Below are 19,620 nucleotides of genomic sequence, written 5' to 3'. Positions count from 1 at the left end.
ACTACGTATAAAACATGACCAAGCAGGCTTCTAACTTCACTCTCCCTCATCCCTTTTTGTAGGTGCTGATCAACTATGTATTGCATCTTGATGAGTTGGTGTAACACACTTTTACCATACAAGACATGGTAAAACTCTTGATTCTGGTTGGAAAGACAGATTGAAACATGCCTTGGTGCGTTTGCCATGTTGTAATCTTCAATTTCTTCTCTTACATTACAATTCTTTTGGTTGGGGGCCAGGTTGCGTTTTGTTATTTCACTTGCAATTCAAGTTTTCACTTCTTTTATTTGTACATTTGGGAGTATTGTGAAAGTAAATGAGAAGGACGTATCAGTGTGATAACCATATCGATTTAAGTAGAATTGACTACAATTTTCTGTCATTGTTTAGGTCCATAATTCCATTTTGACATCCTTGGTTCCACTTTAGAAAACAGCCTTAGCAATCTGGCAAACTGCATGGTCTATACAAGGTGAATCAGTGCTGAGACAATAATGCATTGTTTCAGTCACATAATATTCCTGTGAAGTGTTACCTTTTTCTTTTTGGTATGAATATAGCCATATAGATAACATGTGCATTGTGCATGAAAAATTGCTACTGAAGTACATTACCTGTTCAAGCATGACTTATCCCCGGCTAGTCTGAGTATGTTGCAGTATAACAAGATGCAAAATTTTGTTTGACTGTTGTCCCTGTTTTTCAGGCACCAAATTATGGGTACTTCACCTATTTGTGGTTTTCATTGTGCATGAAAAATTGCTACTGAAGTACTCATTGCTTTCACTGATTCAAGGAAGAGAGTGTATTGCTCAAATTAGCTTAGTACAACTCTGGTTCAAATCACAGGTGAAGGATAAGAAACAGCATAACTACATCCGGAAGTAGCTGGCTGTTCTTCTCCAAGGGTGCTGGACGACACTCTTCGTTTCATATTAATCAAACACATTGCTGTTCAGTCTGTTCTTTTTCCTCTCCTTTTCTGAATATCCGAAATTCTGCTCATAGGCTGGACAACTTTAAATTAGTTAGTCAAGTCAGATGTTTGGCAGAAGTGTATACTTAGTTAGAACAGATTTTTGGGAATGCTCAAGTCTATTATACTTCTTACAATGGTCCTCAAATCTCTCCACCATTTGGGAACTAGAAGAAGATTAGTTCATATTGAAGTAAATTTTACAAAGCTTACATTCAACTTTTACCATTATAAATTAGGAAAATTATGGCTGTGCAAAACTATGTTGAAACTCAAAAAAGCAAATAATCGATCTAATGTCTAATCTGAGAAAGGGTACTTTATACCTGATCTGATAAATTTTCTTTTTACTTCATTGTTATTTCTCATTAATCTGAATACCTCTTTATGTTTTTTTTATTACTTTGTTATTTCTCATGAGTCTAAACTCCTAAAATGTTTTTTTTTTTTTAATTACTTAGTATGTGTGAATAATTTGAGCAAACCGTAGGTTTCCGTCTCACATTGGTTAGTGTGTTGATGTTAGATTTTATCTTAATATACATTTTCAGAATATTAATTTATAAAAAAAAAATAGACAGAAAATAATGAACAAATGCAGGAACAACTGAACAAGCTCTTGTACTTTGGCTTATCTTATGCCTTTTGAGGCTTTGATGCAGGGTTTACAAAAATCGTAGTCAAATCTGACTGCACAACCTTAATTAATCTGCTCATTTGGAAAAAGAGTTTCTTGTAAAGTTTTTATTATCAATACTAGTTAGACCCGTGTGCATAGCACACACGTCAGCCAACTTTCAAAATATGTAAAATTTACTTTATTCCATTTTTAATTGACTAAATTTGTAATAGTATATAACAAAATTAAGGTTCTATTCTCTTCCCCTTATTCAAATAATGTTAAACAAAAATAGTATATATTCAATGAATTTAATTTTCGTTTAGTAAACAAATTTAGCAAAAAAAAAAAAAAAAAAAAAAAAACACAATTTAGCTATAGTTTAAATCAGTAAATATCAATAACTATACATAACAAATATAACAAAAAATTGTAGTTCAGATTTTATTTAAAAAAAAAAAAAACAATACAAAAAAAAATAATGATACTCTGATCCATCAATCCCTTCTTTTCACAATAGTATTTTCATTCGAAATTTGGTGAGTATAAATATGACAGGGAAACTTTATATCTTTTTTTTATTTTTTATTTTTTTTTGGAAAACAAACTTTATATTTTTTCTATATACTTCCTCCGTTATTTTATTATTGCACCACTTGCCTTTTTAGGAAGTTTTACAAATATTGCATCATTTCCTCTTTAGGGAAAAAATTATTTGTGTTCACACTACAAATACCCAACATACCCTTGCTTTTTCACACTTACTTTTTAGTTTATCAATATGTCACATGGGCAATTTTGTATTTTTACCTTTCTCTCTCTTACTTTTTTTCACTACCAAAATAATTGTACCCAACCCCTATGGTGCAATAATAAAAAAACGGAGGAAGTATAAGAAAAACATAGCCATCTTAGGTGTACTTTAATTCGTACCAATAAGTACATTATTTATATTCAATTTTTTATTTTTTTGTTAATGTAAAATATAAAGATATTTGCATCGATAAATGTAAATTGAAAAATAATTGTGAAACGAGGGAAGTAGTTTATCTCTCTTTCATCATATCATCTACTCCCAAACTAATATTGCTATCGTTACTTTTGTTTATTTATCTATGTATAATTTAATTTCACATGTTTTTTCAACTATTATATATAAATATTCTTTCATTAGTGGTTCTTACATACGGTCATGTATGTAATATTATAAAGGTTAGTATAATATAGGATATGATACTGACAGGCTAAAGTCGTATCAACTAATCAAAAGTAATTTCTAAAACCACTAACTAATAATAGATAGGGAAGTAGGGTCGAATTCATAGGGAAACGAGTCTTTCTATTCCTAATTAATTAATATAATCAAGATTATCAAGTAACCAAATTTGTTGTTGTAAAAGGAATTAAACTTAGGAGAATAAAAGTAGAGAAGAATAAAAGTAAGGAGAAATCAATTAATAAAAGCATAGGGTATAGGTTCACCAATAAATAATACTCCAGGGTAAAACATATCAATCAATCATCAATGCATCAATTAATCAGATCATAAAGGGCTTTCGCTACGTATTATAATCATAAAATTAATCTACCGGTATTAAATCGCATCTCTCGAATCTTAACTTAACCATTTATAAATTAACCTGTCTATTGAAACTAAGCCTAAACATCAATTCTCATCTCTCGAATCTCGAATCAATATTGCTTAACGCATACAAATAAAATCTGGCCTAATCTAATTGCATATCATTAAATCAATCAATAGGGAATTAATCAAGCATTGACAATCAACAATAATAAGTTACCCCTTTATATTATTTATGGATCCCCACGAACCTTAGAAAGAAAACTACTCACACATAATTAAATCTAAACTAATCAAAGTAATTAAGCAAAACATGATGAACAAAAGCAAATAAGTTACTGAAATAAAAAGGGACGAAATTGTTACCAAAATTAATGAAAATAATGAATTGAATTAAACCAAGAGTTGTAGAGAGAGAAACATGAGAGAAAGTAATACTAAGAGTTTAATTAAGGGGAGAGAGAGAAAAGTTAGAGAGAGAAAAAGAGTGAGAAGTCCTCCTAAACTCGCTTAACAAAAACGTACTTATACTAAGCTAGAAAATCCTAAGCTAAAACAAAGTAAACCGACACTTAATCTTCCTCCAGAAACACGCGCCCGGTCGGGCGCGAGACAGGACGAAGCATGCCCTTCTTCCTCTTCCGCCCCGCCCGGTCGGGCGCGCCTTCGGGCGAGGTGGCTGACCCGGACGAGGCCACTTGGGGCGACTTGGACTTCTTGTTTGGGCTATTGACTTCGACCCGAACTAAATTTCCTCCTTGGGGCTTTAATCACTCGGTCCAATGCCTCGGTATCTTCAAAGTCGAGCCTTTAATCACCGATTTGATGACTCTAACCGGCCTTGGGCTATGAAAGATGGTCGTGCTCTTCCAATGCTCGTAGTTGCTCCAAATAATCCCGGGAAAATGCTCCAAGTGTGCAATTTCCTACAAAACTCAACCAAAACTACGAAAACACAAGAAAACACAAATTAGTAATAAAAGTGTCTCTAAAGAGCCAAAAACACTACTAATTACGACCAAAGGACGGGGGTAAACCACTATATAAAATAGACATATCAGATACCTTTAAACAATTTTGGAATTCAGGCCCAAAATTCATGCACAAAACCTGATATTTTTTTGGGTTAGGCCAACTTTGATCAAGTTTATGCATAAACAACTTAATAATTTTTCTTTTTAAAATTAATGTTAAGGAGTCCACTAGTACTTACTAAATCATATTTATTTAACATTTTTCTACGATACTAATATTATGTACCAACCATGTATCGCACATGCACTATATTTTAGTTTATGTTTTTATTTCGTACATTATTTATGAAAATCGCATAATATTAATGGCCTGGCAAAAGAAAATCCAAGAAGAGCTAGAGCTGGTGGTTTGATTAGAGGCAGTAGCAGTGAGTTGTTTGAATGTTTTGCAATGAAATGTGGGATATGTACTTGTACATACAAAGGCTGAATTGTTGGCTGTTATGCGAGGCTTGTTGGTGGCTTGGGATGGCGGTCATCGCAAGATACAGGTAGTTATTGACTCTAAAGTAGTGGCTCACATGTTAGTGGATTACTTTCCCACTAACTCTCCTTATATACATGTGTTACGAAAATGCAAGGCTTTGATCTGTGATAGAAATTGGGAGGTGGAGATTACGCATTGTTACAGGAAGGCTAATCGGGTAGCTGATTGTCTTGCTAATTATGGTTTAACGTCGAATTAAAACCTTGTCCTGTTTGAGGCGATCCCGAAGAATTTTCATGTAGTTTTATTTGAGGACTCGGGGAGTGTTGCATTACCTCATAGAGTGCAGGCTAATAAATTAGCTTAACTTAGTGCCCTTATGGCATCCTTTTTTTTTTTTTTTTTTTTTTTTAATTTTTTTTGGCTTAATAGATTATTGTGCTACCCCTCCTTGCTCTTCTTCCTCATTCTGGTTCAATGGAAATTTTTACTTTCAAGAGTTAAGGGCTTCAGTTCAATCCCTATTGGTTTGTCAGGTTCAAAAGGTTCCTCGTTTGTAGATTACCCCTGCTCACTAGTTGGCTGGTTATACTCGGCGTCGTCAATTGTTGTATATTCTATTTTAATTTTTTGTTGACAATTGTATTTGTTTGGTTTTCTTTTATTTGATAGCTCATTTTTGTTTGTTTTTGTTATTTTGACATTTGGTACCAGGGATAACACCTGTCTTCACATTTGCTACCGGTTTAAAGTTTTTTTTTTTACTTTGCTACCACCTAAATTAGAGTTTGTTAAAAATCACTACCACTTAACGGAATCTTAACTCCGTTAAGCTTATTAAAAATAAATAAATAAATTAATAAATTCAAAAATTATATAAAAAAAAAAAATCAGCCACCCTTAAAAGCCTAGCCCCTCCCGTCAGCCACCCTCCCCCCTTCCCCTGTCGGCGGCCGGCGTCCAAAGATGCGGCTTGCGCCGACGACCCCACCGGAATCGAACCCCTGCCCTTCCCTTACCCAAAAACCGACACCACTACCCTAAACCACCAGCCCGAAACCACCCAAACGGGTTTTGGGGTTTTGCTTATGGTGGTTTTGGGTGGCTGGAGAACTCCTCTGCGCGGCATGGTGGCTAATTAGTGGGCGTGAGGGTTGGTGGCTGATTTGCGACTGACTGGGTGTCTGATTTGTAGCTGATTCGCGCGACATGGTGGATGAGGAGACATTTGCGGCATGGTTGGTGGCTGATTTGCGGCTAATTCGCGCGGCATGGTGGCTGAGGTGGGTCGGCCGGCGCGACTAAGAGCGTTTGGGGCGTTGGCCGAGGGTGGGGATGGGGGAGGGGGTTGCTGCTGAGGTGGGGAGGGGTGGTGGCTGAAGGTGGCTGGGGAAGGAGTGGTGGCTGGACGGTGGTTGGGCGCCACTAACAAAAATAGCAACGGTGTAAGAAATTAGGTAGTGATTTTTAACAAACTCTGATTAGGTGGTAGCAAAGTAAAAAAAACTTTAAACTGGTAGTAAATGTGAAGACAGGTGCTTTTCCTGGTATCAAATGTCAAAATTTCGTTTTTGTTTTAGTGTTTTCTGTTCTTCTTGTTTAGGAGCATTGCCCTTCTCCTCCAAAAAAACCCCAAAAAAAAAAAAAAAAAAATCTCTTAAATTCTCAATGCGTAGTCAAAACGTTTACTTGACTGTTTTCATCTTGTTCTATTCTCTACTCATGCTTTACAATAGAAGTCTTCCATAGTTGCTTGCATTTCTCTCTCTCGCAATCTGCATAAATCACAATTCAAAATGCCCGATTCACCGCCACCTGAACCACCATCATCACCACCACAACCACAACCACAACCAAAAGAATCGCAAGAGTCAGAATCCCAAAACCCTAACCCTAACCCTGAATCTGAGGACCCATCTCAGAATTCCAAACCTTCAACCCCTGAAACTCAAAACCCACTTCCAGAAAACCCATCTAATCAACCTCAAGAAGAATCTGAAGAACCCCATGTTGCCGATGAAGATCAAGATGATCCTGAACCGGAACCGGAACCGGAACCCGAGAATGATCAGTCAGAAGGTATGAATGTTTCTGTTTCTCCTCATCATCCTTCAATGTCGTCTGAAATTCAATCTATTGCGCAAGAATTTAAGGGTAGTAATAACCCATCTGCTTCTGTTCGTCGTACATCGAAACGGAAGAAGGGGAATAAGAATAATCATGTTAGTAAGATTGCTTTGGAGAGGAAAATGCTGCAATTGTCTCAAGGTTTTAAGCCTATTCCTTTTGTTCCTCGAAAAGTTCTTGACTTTTCGAGGTATGAGGAGTTTTTGAAGAAGTTGGAGTTGTGGGATTTTGCTCATATTGAATTTGATAGGAATATTAGGGTTGATTTGATTGGGAAGTTAATTGTGAGTTATAACCCGAAAAATCGATGTAGTTATGTTGATGAATCTAGGATTGGGGTTAGTAGGGCTGATTTGGGGCGGGCATTGAAGTTACCGAAGAAGCTGGATTGCGAAGGGGAAAGTTTTCCGGCAGAATTTCTGTCTTTTCTTGATGAGTTTGTGGCGAATTGGATGATTTTACATGAGGATGAGGATTTGTGGTGTATGCCAAAGGAGATTGTGGGGTGGACAAAATTGATAAGAGATGGGACTCCTCAGAAGGTTGATTGGGCTGGGTTGATGTGGTTTATGGTGGATAAGGAGTTGGCGCAACGGACCAGCTTGAAGGAGTGTTATTATGCGTCGCATTTGCAGCACATGATCAAGGCGCAGAAGGAGGAGTTGTTTAGGGAGTCTCCTAACATGGAGGTGGAGAAACTTAAGGTGGACGGTGAAAATTTGGAGGAGGCTGTTACCGTGGATGATGATGAAGATGGCGGTGATGTGAAGATGATGGACTATGAGGAGTCAGCTAGTGTAGGACAGAAGTTGGAGGATCAAAATACTGAATTGAGGCTTGGCCAAGATTGTGCTGCTTCTGTGGAATGTGCTGGTGAAGTAAAGGAGGATAATGAGTGTCTTGCTGGTGAGATGGAGAAGGTTGAGGATATTGAAAAAGAAAAAGAGGAGGATAGTATCGGGATTTCTGGAGGTGTCGATGAGGGTAACAAGGTGGAAAGTATTGAGAATGCTGAACATGTTGATAACATTGAGAATGTTGATCATGTTGAAAATTTTGATCACATTGAAAATGTTGATCACATTGACAATGTTGAGAATTCCACGGAGGGGAACAAGGGTGAGGACATGATGGGATTTGAGGATGACATGGGAGAAGAACAAGGTCAGGGGCAGTGGTTTTTAGATAATAAAATTGGAGGCCAGCACTTTTTGCAGCGTTGTAGTATGGCCGGGGCAAATGTCTCGGAAGTTAGAGGATTTGAGGATGTTTCTGAAGATGTAGAAGACGATGAAGTTGATGGGGATGGACATGTAGAAGGGTTCAATATCATGCCAAAAAGTCCATTGAATGGTATGACTTCAACAAATCTCATACAAGCATTTCAAACAGGGCAACTGCCTTATTCAACTGAACTTGGGGGTCAGTCTTCTTTAGAGCTCTTGGCATCCACTGCTGATAATGATGTGATGATGGGTGCCCCTTCCATGTTTAATCATATTGGTAAGAGGGAGATCGACAATGATCATGACATTTCTCACCATGCCCTAAATGGTAATAATAAGAGGATGAGACTTGATGGCAATTGGGAAGATAAACCTCCTGAGTTTAACTATTGTGTAGATCAATTACAATATTGGATTGACAAAGCTAAATTATGCCGTGCAACGGAGAAAAATGAAGATCAACAAGCAAGTATGGCTCAACAGCACTATATGGAGCAGCAATTATCTGCAAAGGACTGTGAGATTATGCAGTTGAATTACAAGCTTGGTGATATGGAGAGGAGCAAACAGGCGGAAGTCAATCGTCGTGATAGGGAGCTTTATCTGATGAACAGTGTGATAGATGGTTATCGCAGGGCTTTAAAACAAACCCAGAAGGCATTTGCTGATTACCGAAAGCGTTGCCAAGTACCTGATAAACCAATCTATAAAGATGCTGGTTTTGGTGGTGTTGTCAAAAGTGTCATGGAATTGGAGAGAGAGAAATTGAAGCAAGATGAAGAAAACAAGGTGATGTGCAAAATAATTGAGGAAACTTATTGGAAAAATTTAAAAGATCTCGAAGTGAAGTGGGACAGTGAGGTTTTGGCAAAGTTTCAGTCTCATGACAGCAGGCTTATGGATGCTGCAAAGGAAATGGAACTACTGAAAGATCGTTTTAGGAAGCGAGTGATGTCAGCAAATATTCAGACTGAAGTCACTGAACTGCAAGGTCCTTCAGAATGATGGAAGGTTTGTTAGGTGATGTAGAAAAGGTGCTGTATCTTTATCAAGTGTCTTTGTTTCTCTAGTATGAAAATCGCCAGTGTTTAGGAATATGTAAATGCCTAGTACTAATGGCTGTTTCAACAGATCTACCTTTTGTCGTATCTATGTATGCAACTCAGGCTTTCCATATGATTAATATCTATGCTAAGTAAATTGCTAGTGTGTATTACTACTGGAATAATCCCTCATCTCCCTCTCACCCCCCCCCCCCCCCCCCCCCCCCCCCCTCTTAATCATATCCTTGTGATATTGCGTGCATATCCTTGTTTCCATTTCTGTTGAACATTACAACTTTTGGCATTATCTTGAGAACGAACCTTGAAACTTGTCATTGAAAAGTTCTTTATGAGCCCTTCTTTTATCTTCCTGTATCCAAAGTTTTCCTCCTGAATGTCTAAAAATTCACTATATCACCAGGTCACTACTTGTATCGTTCTGATTTCATTTTTTAGGAGAATTTTACTTTAAATTGTCTTATTGGACAAAATTTAGACTATCGCCTAAAAATTCATTTTGATTATTACCTGTACGGCTGTACCTATGACATTGTCTAATCTCCATCTTGGTGCCTTGCCATCTGCATAAATGGGTCTTTACATCTTTCCATCAGCGAAATTAGAAGGGATTTTGTCTGATTATTTTTGCTGACGTAGCCTTTACTTCCCTTTCCAGTTTTACATTATAGAGGAGACTCAAAGGAAAATCCTCAGTGATTTAAATCATTTTCCTTCATAATTCTGTCTAAGATGTTTTCTTCTGCTCTAAACTTTTCGAAAAGTTTGTTTATGTTGTGATTTTGTCATTTATCTATGTATGGTGTATGTCAAATACAAATTATTGTTTGTGACAAGAGTCCCATATTACTGCTTTGCCTACTTGGTTTGTCGATTGATTGAAGAGCGACGAGTACTATCTTTCTAATGGTTTGGTTTTTGGATGTATATGTTTGGAATGGTCATTGTTTTGTGCATTTTATTTGCTTTGCCATTTATAAAGAATTTTGTGAGAAAGTATTGAGTAAATTTCTTTGTTATGTTTAGCTAAACTGGTGAATGAGAAATGCTTTACAGTAGTTGTTTTGTACATTTTCACCCAGTTTGAATTTAGTTGGCTCCTCATTTCATTGTTGATTTTTCTGTATTTGTATTAGTTGATGGATTTGCCAGTTTGAGTTTCGGATTTCCTTGAAAATAGAAAAGCAGAGTAACTTGAAATTTGACATTATGTCCTGTCCTTTGTATATGATCAATGCTACTCTTGTGGAACTTTGGGTGTACCTGAGATTCACAGTGTGTGGTGTTGGAGGCCTCGGAGCTCTGTTTTGCGGAGAACATTTATAACCTTGCTTTCTAGGCATGTATCCTATAACATGTTCAGTTTTGTACTTCCTTATATCCTTGGTGATTAAATTTTAACTAGCTTTTGGTTTTTGGTCTTGTCTTCTCAGTAATTGAAGCTAGTAATCAACTATGGAGTGGTAGCTTAGTTTTAAGCTTTTACTCCTAATAAGCTGTATATATAAATTACCCTGCTTACTATAATGTATGCTGTTAATCTGTTATGTTACACTGCAATGGAATCAGCATTTTCATCTGCATATGAGAGAATCATATCTATGTTACAAGGAGAAACCAGAGGAACATTTTTACATTGTTCTGTACAAAGAATTGCTGACATGAAGTCTCTCATCATTGAGGTATAGTACAGTATACTGGAAGAATACATTCTTTTTTAACCTGTAAGCTGCTCATTCTTATGAACTGTGGTGTTGGGTGGTTGGGGCTGAGCGGTTGTTGGTAGCAAAGATGAGGATGTAGGCGGCGGAACAATGTTTTCCGTCTTGTTTAGGTTCTGCTGGTAATATACTTGCCTCAGCCTCTCTATTTCTCTTTTCATTGCTTCTTGGTGAGCTGCCATTCATTGAAGCAATTTGGTAACAAAGTTAAGTTAGGAAGAGAAGTGTCTCGGAACTTATGATACATTGTTTATATTAAACTTACCATCTTTGAAGATTTTATCTTGGGCAAGTGCTGCAATTTTGGCTTTGAGAGTGCTGTTGTCCACATTTAGAATCATGCGTTGGTGATCCAGGAATGCAACCCTTGGGGACAATGCTGCTACCTCACTCTTTTGCGATGAAGTAAAAGTCCAACAAAAAAGACGTTCAAATTAGTGATAAATACTTAATTGCTAGATAATGAGTTAATGACATGCTAGGATTTCAAGGCCAGTGTTGTATGTGATAGCTCAGACAGCAGTCAAGGGGCAAGCCCCGACTTCAAGCATGCTAGGAATGCAAGGCATATGTATGTGGTAGCTCAGACGGCAGTCAAGGGGCGCACCCTGACTTCAAGTGTCACGCACACGGGACACTAAAGGTGTAGCAAGGATGTTCGAAGTGATAAGAGGTACAAACCTGTAAAGTAGTAACGCTGCGCTCAAGCTCTGATATATACTGCAGCTTCCTTACCCTTGATCTTTGTGCTGATTGTCGATTGGCCAATATTCTGTGTTTTTTTCACATAAGAAAGTGTCCCTTAGTAAAAGAATATACAAATTTGTTAATTTGCTACAGTACTACATTTTGAAAATTTGTTTTTCACTCTTCTTAAAAAGGTCAGAGAGCTTTTTTTTTTTTTTTTTTTCTTTTTTTTTTTTTCTTTTTTGCTGGATTAGACTAAAAAATTAATATCTGCAACATACAGAATATATTGAAAAAATCATGTAGATAATTTGTAAAATAATACTTCCTCCATTTCTTCTTTTATGTATAATACCTTTAATAAAAACGACTACTTTATTATTAATTGTTTAAATCCTCACTTAAATTGCAACTTTAATTTAAAAAGCATTCTAATGCATTCGTTTCAAATTAGTTGATACGTACATACGTTTTATTTATACATCTATTAATTTATAAATTGAATTGAAAATATCTCTAATTATGAATAACGAAACATTGTTAAAAGTTGATATTTTGAAAAAATTATGATGAAAGCATTTTAATAAGATTGTACATAATTGTGTTTAATCAAGTCTATAAAACACAGAAATTAGTCAAAAAAACAGTATTCTGTATATAAATAATGTCAAGAATCAAATTATGTCAAACAATTTAGAATGAAAAACGATAAAATGCCAATATTTATATTTATTTCTGTAAAAATTGTTATCATTTCACCTTTGAAAATCATGAAACATTTATACGGAGTATAGTTTTTCATTTACCTCTTAACCCTCTTTGGATCAACCACAGGTTGCTGATCAGCATCAACAACACCTGTATCATTACAACCACCACCAACAGCAGCCGCCGCAGCTGCTACATTGCCACCCTTTTTATTACCACCAACTTGTGCTTCTTCCTTATCAAACTTGCGCAAACTCTCTACCTCTTCCGCCTTTTCGCTGTCTTCCACCCTCGCTCTACCTCCTAATTCCTGCTCCCCTTTTCTCGTTATCCCTCTCTTTTGATCCTCATTCGTGCTGTTATGATCCGAAGTCGATGACGGATTCGAAGACGACCCTCCTAACTCATTACTAAACATAGACATAAATTGATCATCGTCGAACTTATCAAACTCCTCATCTTTGTTGGTTTTACTCCTCCCTGATAATGTTTCCGGTGGACGGAACGGGCCGTTTAAGAATGGTACTGCCCCAGCCTCGACAAATGCCACAGACGATTCGCTCACCGTCCTCCGGTGTGTTCCTCGCTTCACTGCCGAGAATTGCATGAACTCGCCCACCCACGGCGGGTTCTGCCCCTCCTCCTGCTGCTGCTGAGGGCGCATGAATTCTTGCCATTGTTGTTGTGGTTGTTGATGACGGTGATGATTCGAATTCTGGGGTATAATGTTAGGAACTTTTGGAGGTAATTGTGCCATTTCTATATATCCTTCGTTCCTCCTACTCAAGGGATGTTTAATTTGCCTATCTGGTCGACGACCGATAAGGTTTACATATACACAACTTTATCGCAACAAATATTAAAAAAGAACAATGTGTATAGATATACTAACACTACAACCTCAATTTAAAAAAAAAAAACACAGCACAAACTAGGAATTAAGGGGAGAGTATTTATATATAAATGTTACAAAATATATGACATTCTTTTTTCAGCTCATTAACAAGTTTTTCTCCCCTTTTCCTTTTGGCTGAGAATCTGCTAAAATGCACAAGGAAAATCTCCCTTGTTTTTTTGTTTTATCTTTCTTTGTTTGTTTTCTCTCTAAAATCTGAGTTTCTCACAATGTGTTTGTGAGAGAAAATAGAGAGAGAAAGGACAGGTATGATACAGCTAGGAGGAAAAAAAAAGGAAAATGTTGAAAAAAGTCCTATGGTATAACATGAAAATCGCTGAAAATTTTATTAATAAATAAAATACATAAAAAATAAATAAATGAAAAAAAAGTAAAATAGAAGATTGGAATCTTTGAAGAGCACGTGAAAGAAGCGGAATAAATGAGCATAATCATCGCTAAATTTGTGGAGAGAAGGGAGTAAAAAGGCATATCCCTCAAATATAGTAGCCACCGGTTTGCCTTCCTAAACCTTCGGCGATGATATTAAGAGCAACTCCAATGGCAAGCTAATTTGACAATTAGCTTGTTATGTCACATAAGCTTTTAATCTAATAATTATTTTAGCTACTTTTTGCTCTAATAGCTAGCTATTAGCTTAGTAGTAATTGTTGGATAGAAATTACATGGAAAGAGCTTAATTGGTGCAATGAGCATTTTATTTTGACAAGTTTAATCCTCAAGCAAATTAGCTTAGCAAAGCTAATTTTCTTAGCCAAGCTAATTGAGTTTTCTAGCTCCAATGATCAAGGTATTAGCTAAGAAATTAATGAAATTGCAAGCGAGTCCCTAACTTTTGCTCTAATCTTGAGATTTCTTTTTTTTTTTTTTTTTTTTTATGAGTTCTCGATTAATATTAGGGGTGAGCAAACCGGGTACCCGGTCAAAATTTTAGGACCCGGACTTGGAATTGGTTGGAACCGGGTCCTAAAATTCGGAACCGGAATTGGAATTGGTTTAACCGGGTCCTAAAATTTAGGAATTGGAATTGGAACCACCGGGTACCGGTTCCGGTTCCGGGTACCCACTTATGTATGTAATTTTTAAAATATAATACAAATTATAATTCTTATTTTAGTTAGTATCATTATTAGTGTTTAATACTTATATTTATATATGCATTAAGCTATTTGTATTCATGTTAGGTATTAATAATACTTTTTTATTTTACAAATTAGATACATTTAACATATTTTTATCATCTAAAATTTATTTAGTTTAGGATATATTGGGTAACCGGGTACCCAACCGGTTCCAGTTCCAAAAAGTTGAGAATTGGAATTGGAATTGGTTATAACCGGGTCCTTAATTTATTACCCGGAATTGGAACCACCGGGTCCAATCTCGGTTCCTGACCCGCTGGTTCCTAACCAGTTCCGGTTCCAATTCCGGGTACCCAGAATTTTTGCTCACCCCTAATTAATATATTATTGGATGATCTTCAACAACACGTATCTTTCATTGACGTTGGACTTTAATCTAATGTTTATATATATATATATACACACATATATATATATATCATCTAGGATAATAATACATATTTACTTGAGTCGTGTTACCTTGATCATCTCAATTTACTCGTTTTAAAGATATATTCATATATATATGTAGGTTTTATGTAGTGATAAAGATAAATAGATAAAAGGTAGATTTGAAGCCGGCCAACTTTATATAAATAAAATGGATCAAGTAGTTTAGAACACTCGAAATTGGAAAATGGTGTAGGTAAATTAGGATGTACAGAGTAAATGATTTTGGTCTGATTTGATTACTCTATTCGATCTTATTTGACTTGGACACAAGTACGGTTTAGAAATATTGTTTTTGTTTTCTTTTTCTTTTTCTTTTTTTTTTTTAACATTTGTTTTTGTTTTCTTTTATTTTGATTGTAGGAGTATAATGAAATTAACGTTAGAAATTGTTTACAAATGACCATAGATTTGAATATTGAAGACATGAAATTTGGCAAAATAATATCTGTATGGGATAGTGCTGACACCGTTAAAGACTAGTCCCGGTCACGTGGAGAGCTGCTAACGACCACGTAGGCACCTGCTGTCCATAAAGTCAACTTGCCACCTGTAGGGAATATTTCAAGCAACCCACACTTGAGCCCTACTGAGATCATACACTTAAGTATAGAAGCGTCCAAAGAGAAGGAAGCTAGAGAAAAAAAGTCGCCAACAAATTTTAGGACTTATAAACCGTTCACAGGGTGAAGGTTACACCCCTTCACGATCCATGAGATCGCTAACTCCGTAGTGGTCCGGAACCATGACTGGATATTCGGGGATGAAGGTATAAATCCAACCTAAAAAAGATTAAACCTGCCCTAAAAATAGGCCTTTACTTTATTCTTCTCATATTCATGTGCGCTTTATGACTAACATACAATCAATATATTAATCCTAAACCTGTTTAATCTATGTTGGTTGAATATTAATGCACAAACAAATCTATTATTGACGATCACTTGAATTATAATCACATTAGCCTAAAAAAAATTATTAATTATCTTATTAAGCGTGATTTCAAGTACAAATTCCCTTTAAACCTGCAAGAGAGGGCGTGATCAAGCAATAAACATAATAATATATCAAGCAAAATATAATATTGATACAACAAATCATCATCATCATAATAATATTCTTATCAAAGCATAATATTAGCAAGATCCTAGGCATGATACTAACGAGATTAATAACAAATCCTACCATGTCACCAAACAATAAAGATCAAAACTTTAGCCCTAACATGATAGAAGAAATAGGAAGCAGCCTAATCATGATACTAGAAAGCAATAAATAACATCTTAACATGACACTAGGAATCATAAAGACATCCTAACATGATACTAGGAATTAAAATAATCTAAGCATACTTTCTAAAGATAAAGCAATAAAACAACTTACTTTGTTACCTCATACCTCTTTCTATCAAAACAATACACACGTTAGTAACTTCAATGAAAATATTAAATCAAACAATTAATTTAAATAATTGAAATAGGGATTTGGGACCAAACCCTCAGAAATTATCAACCTTTCACGTCTAGGGTGAAGGCAACTTCGAACTTGGCTAGGTGTGTTTAGAACTCGTGAATGCGGTATTGTATTTTTTAAAAGGGAAGGCTTAGAAAGAGGGAGAAAGAACAAGCTTCTAGCTTTTAGAAAGAGAAGCGAATAGATGATTGTTACTGATTGTCGGTGATTGAAAACGGGGAATAAAAAGCCTATTTATAAGTAGAAAAAGTCCCGAAACGATCAGAAAAAGATCGAATTCGATTTGGAGTAAAACTACTCCCATCGCAGCGCGACAGTGTCCATCGCTGTGCGATAGGCTCCATCGCGACGCGATGGGTCCTGTCGTTTCGCGATGGAGAACGCGTTATCTAAAATCTATACGGAATCCTTAATCTAATTAAATTAGATTAATTAAAGTCCGTACTTATCTTTTAAAATCAGATTTAATCTTTTTAAAACACTTGTTTTATTCTAAATAAAATTCCTTATTTTCCTAAAAGATATAATTATTAATCCTAATTCCACTAGAATTTAAGATAACCTTCTAGATTATTCTAGAAAATTAAAGTCAATCCTAATGAATTTTAGGAATAATAATTAATGGGCCCTCCACTTGATCATTGGGCCGTATATAAAACTCATTTTAGGCCTAATTTAGTATTTTGGCCACAACTTCCTCATTATTCATCAGAATTGGGCTTATAATATATCGTTGGAAAGCTCTTTTCGAGCCCAATCCAACTACACTATTATTGGAACCTTATTGTGGACCGAACTAATGATAGGAATGGTGTCCTTCGAACAAGTGTATTATTTCGATAGAGGGTTCAGAATTATTAGAAAGCTAATTATTCAGCGAGGTCAAGTGATCGGAATGCCTAGGTGGAGGCCGCTTCCAGTCAGTAATATTAATGAGTAATTAATATTACAGCTTAATCTTGACTGAACCCTTCGGGTAATACCCAAGCAACTAACGAACCGACACGATGAATTAATTTGGAAGGAATTAATGAGTCGCTCGAGTATTGTGAACAAAGACGTCGGATTCCGAGCTTAGAGTGTCGGAACCGAATCTTAAAAGTCGAGCCAAAATTTAGGAATTGGCGAGACGGGAAAATGCTTCAAGTAATAAGTAAAAACCCTAGCTGCGTGAAAGGCTAGGGAAGCGCGCCAAATAGAAGTGCGCCACGTGGCAGCACACGTGGCAGCCACCAAGGTGGCAGCACACCACATGGCAGCGTGCCACGTTGGCAATGCTATGTGGCAACGGGCCGGGGACCCGAGTGGCGGGTCATGGACGAGGGCGAAAAGATGGCGGCCCAACCGAACCCAACTTGGGGCTCAAGGTTGGGTGCCACATGGTTAGATCACAATGCATGTGAGTTGCCTTGGGGAGCAAGTGAGGAAGTGGTCCTCACCTAACCATGTGACACTTGTTACTTTGTTATTCCTTGGTTTATTTAACTAAGGATTGAATTCAACATTCTTTCTATGTGGGATCTTTTTGTGAAAAAGTCCCACATTGAAAGATGAGTGGAATTTACTAGGAAACACTCCTTATAAATAGCCAAGGCATACCTTGGGATTGTTCACTTGAGTAAGGTGTTAGAAAAGACATCTCCATTGAGAAAACATTTAAACAAATATAATTACTCGAGTTTAGGTTGGGCTTAGCTAACCTCTAAGCATTGGACCTTGTCGGGGTCGTGTTGTGGGTGGAATTCCGTTGGAGGTCTTTATGCAAGCGAAGCTAAAAGCTTTCCGAAGTATGAGCTCTTGTTGAGAGCGAAGCACGCGTCAAAGGTATTAATCTTTCCTTAATTCTTGTTGTTTAAGTTAATTATGCTTTGTGATTATATTGATTGTGAGTGTGGTCTTGGCTCGGGTTTTCTTCCGCGGTGAGTTAGACTCATCGAAATCCAACAGCGGTATCGGAGCCTTGCTCATTTATTTTTATAATCATAATTTTCAAGGTGTTTTTATGGCTTAATTTTTCTGGTTTTAAGTTGTTAATTAGATTAGTAGCTCGGTTTTATTATTTTTAAGCCCGTATTAGAGCTGTTTTCAGCCCAGAACCCAGATTTTCGCCCATAAATAGTGAATTTTGGGTGGAAAATGTGTTCTGGAAATGATTTTACCCTTTAAGGACTGTGTTTTTGGCCAAAATCCGACCAGAAATGCCTTTTTCGAGGGATTTTTCGTTTTGACGAAAAATTTTAATTCTTTCTAACCTTGAATCTTAATGGCATATTTATGGTGGTTATGTATTTGGTTTTTTTCTTAATTTTTCTGCAATTTTAAACCTCTTTAAGCATGGTTACTTTGTAGTAATTGGTGCTTGAAGGATTGGTTCATATTTTCACATAATTGCAAATCCATATCATTAAGTGTGAAAATTTTGTTCTTTGAGGCTTCTAAGTACTAAAGATTCAATCTTTAATTGTTTTAAGTGATTGTAACTTTGAGTTACAAAATTCCATGATTTTTTGGTTAAACTTTTGATTTAATCATGTATTAAGTTGATTGGAATCATAAAGTTTGAATCTTGTGATAGAAATTTGATTTATCTTCATGTTGGAAGATATAATTTTTCAAGGATTCACAAGTTAAAGTTGGAATCTTTATTTGAATATTTGTGTTCATAATTCCAACTCCCCTTTATTTTGTCAACATCTCATGATTAATTTAAATTAATAATGAGTTATTACCCTTGTTCATTTATTGCACCAAGTTAAACCAATTTTATTAAAGAATGGTTCTTGGAAATAATTTTTGTTATGTGCACCTTGATGAATTTTAATTTAAGTTGGACTTGTATTAATTTTTCATTTTGGCTCATTTCATTAATTCTAAAATTAATTTGGAGTTAATTAATTAGTCACGCAAAATTGGGGTTAAAAACCCGTGGTGTTGCACAAAAATCGAGGGAAAAATGCCCCTTGACGAGCCGAGCTACATATCAGCCCACATGTGGCTCCCAAGGGCACCCTCGACGTAGGTACAGCCCATGCATGGCTGCTGCCACAGCCAGCAAGCACGACTGCCCGTGGTTACTTGTGTGTGGTTGAGCCTTGTGGTGCATGCGTTGCTTGGTGTGGGCTAGGTGTGAGCACTACCCCTCACTTAGCACTTGTGCCTCGTTTTAAGGCTATGTTTATTTGCACTTTTGTGGTTTTAATTATTTTAATTAATTATTTTGGTTTTAAATATTTTAATTAAAATTTTGAGGCTACGGTTTTAAGCGGCATTGGCAAAATTTAATTTTGACAAAGTTTTGGGTTTACGGACTTCATTAATTGGATTAATTAAGATGGATGCGGAATTTAGTGGGAGATTTAATATTAATTGTGCTAAATTACATAATCGATTAAAACAACTTTGACTAGTTTTAATTAGGCATGTTAATTGGATTAACGACCTAAATTAGTTACTAGTTTTCGCGTGTTTGTGCATTGTTACTTGTTTATC

The 19,620-nt window shown here is 36.1% G+C and overlaps 2 protein-coding genes across 2 annotated transcripts; one reads left to right on the top strand and one right to left on the bottom strand.

Moving 5' to 3' along the window:
- Positions 1-6,437: 6,437 nt before the first annotated feature.
- LOC145588791 (uncharacterized) lies at positions 6,438-8,999 on the top strand. The gene has a single exon (XM_081645395.1). It carries the CDS (start codon positions 6,438-6,440, stop codon positions 8,997-8,999), a length of 2,562 nt encoding a protein of 853 aa, XP_081501521.1.
- Positions 9,000-10,630: 1,631 nt separating this feature from the next.
- Positions 10,631-13,007, bottom strand: LOC145587746 (basic leucine zipper 19-like). The gene is made up of 4 exons (XM_081644436.1): positions 12,270-13,007; positions 11,458-11,548; positions 11,042-11,168; positions 10,631-10,951 (listed from the first exon to the last, which is right to left on the bottom strand). The coding sequence occupies exons 1-4, from the start codon at positions 12,926-12,928 to the stop codon at positions 10,773-10,775; spliced, it is 1,056 nt and encodes a 351-aa protein (XP_081500562.1). The 5' UTR covers positions 12,929-13,007; the 3' UTR covers positions 10,631-10,772.
- Between the last annotated feature and the right edge of the window lie 6,613 nt (positions 13,008-19,620).

This window comes from Chenopodium album, chromosome 17 (genome assembly GCF_948465745.1).
Source record: "Chenopodium album chromosome 17, dcCheAlbu1.1, whole genome shotgun sequence".
Lineage (NCBI taxonomy): Eukaryota > Viridiplantae > Streptophyta > Magnoliopsida > Caryophyllales > Amaranthaceae > Chenopodium > Chenopodium album.
Note: the sequence above shows the minus strand (reverse complement) of the source record. Positions and strands in the feature narration are given on the sequence as shown.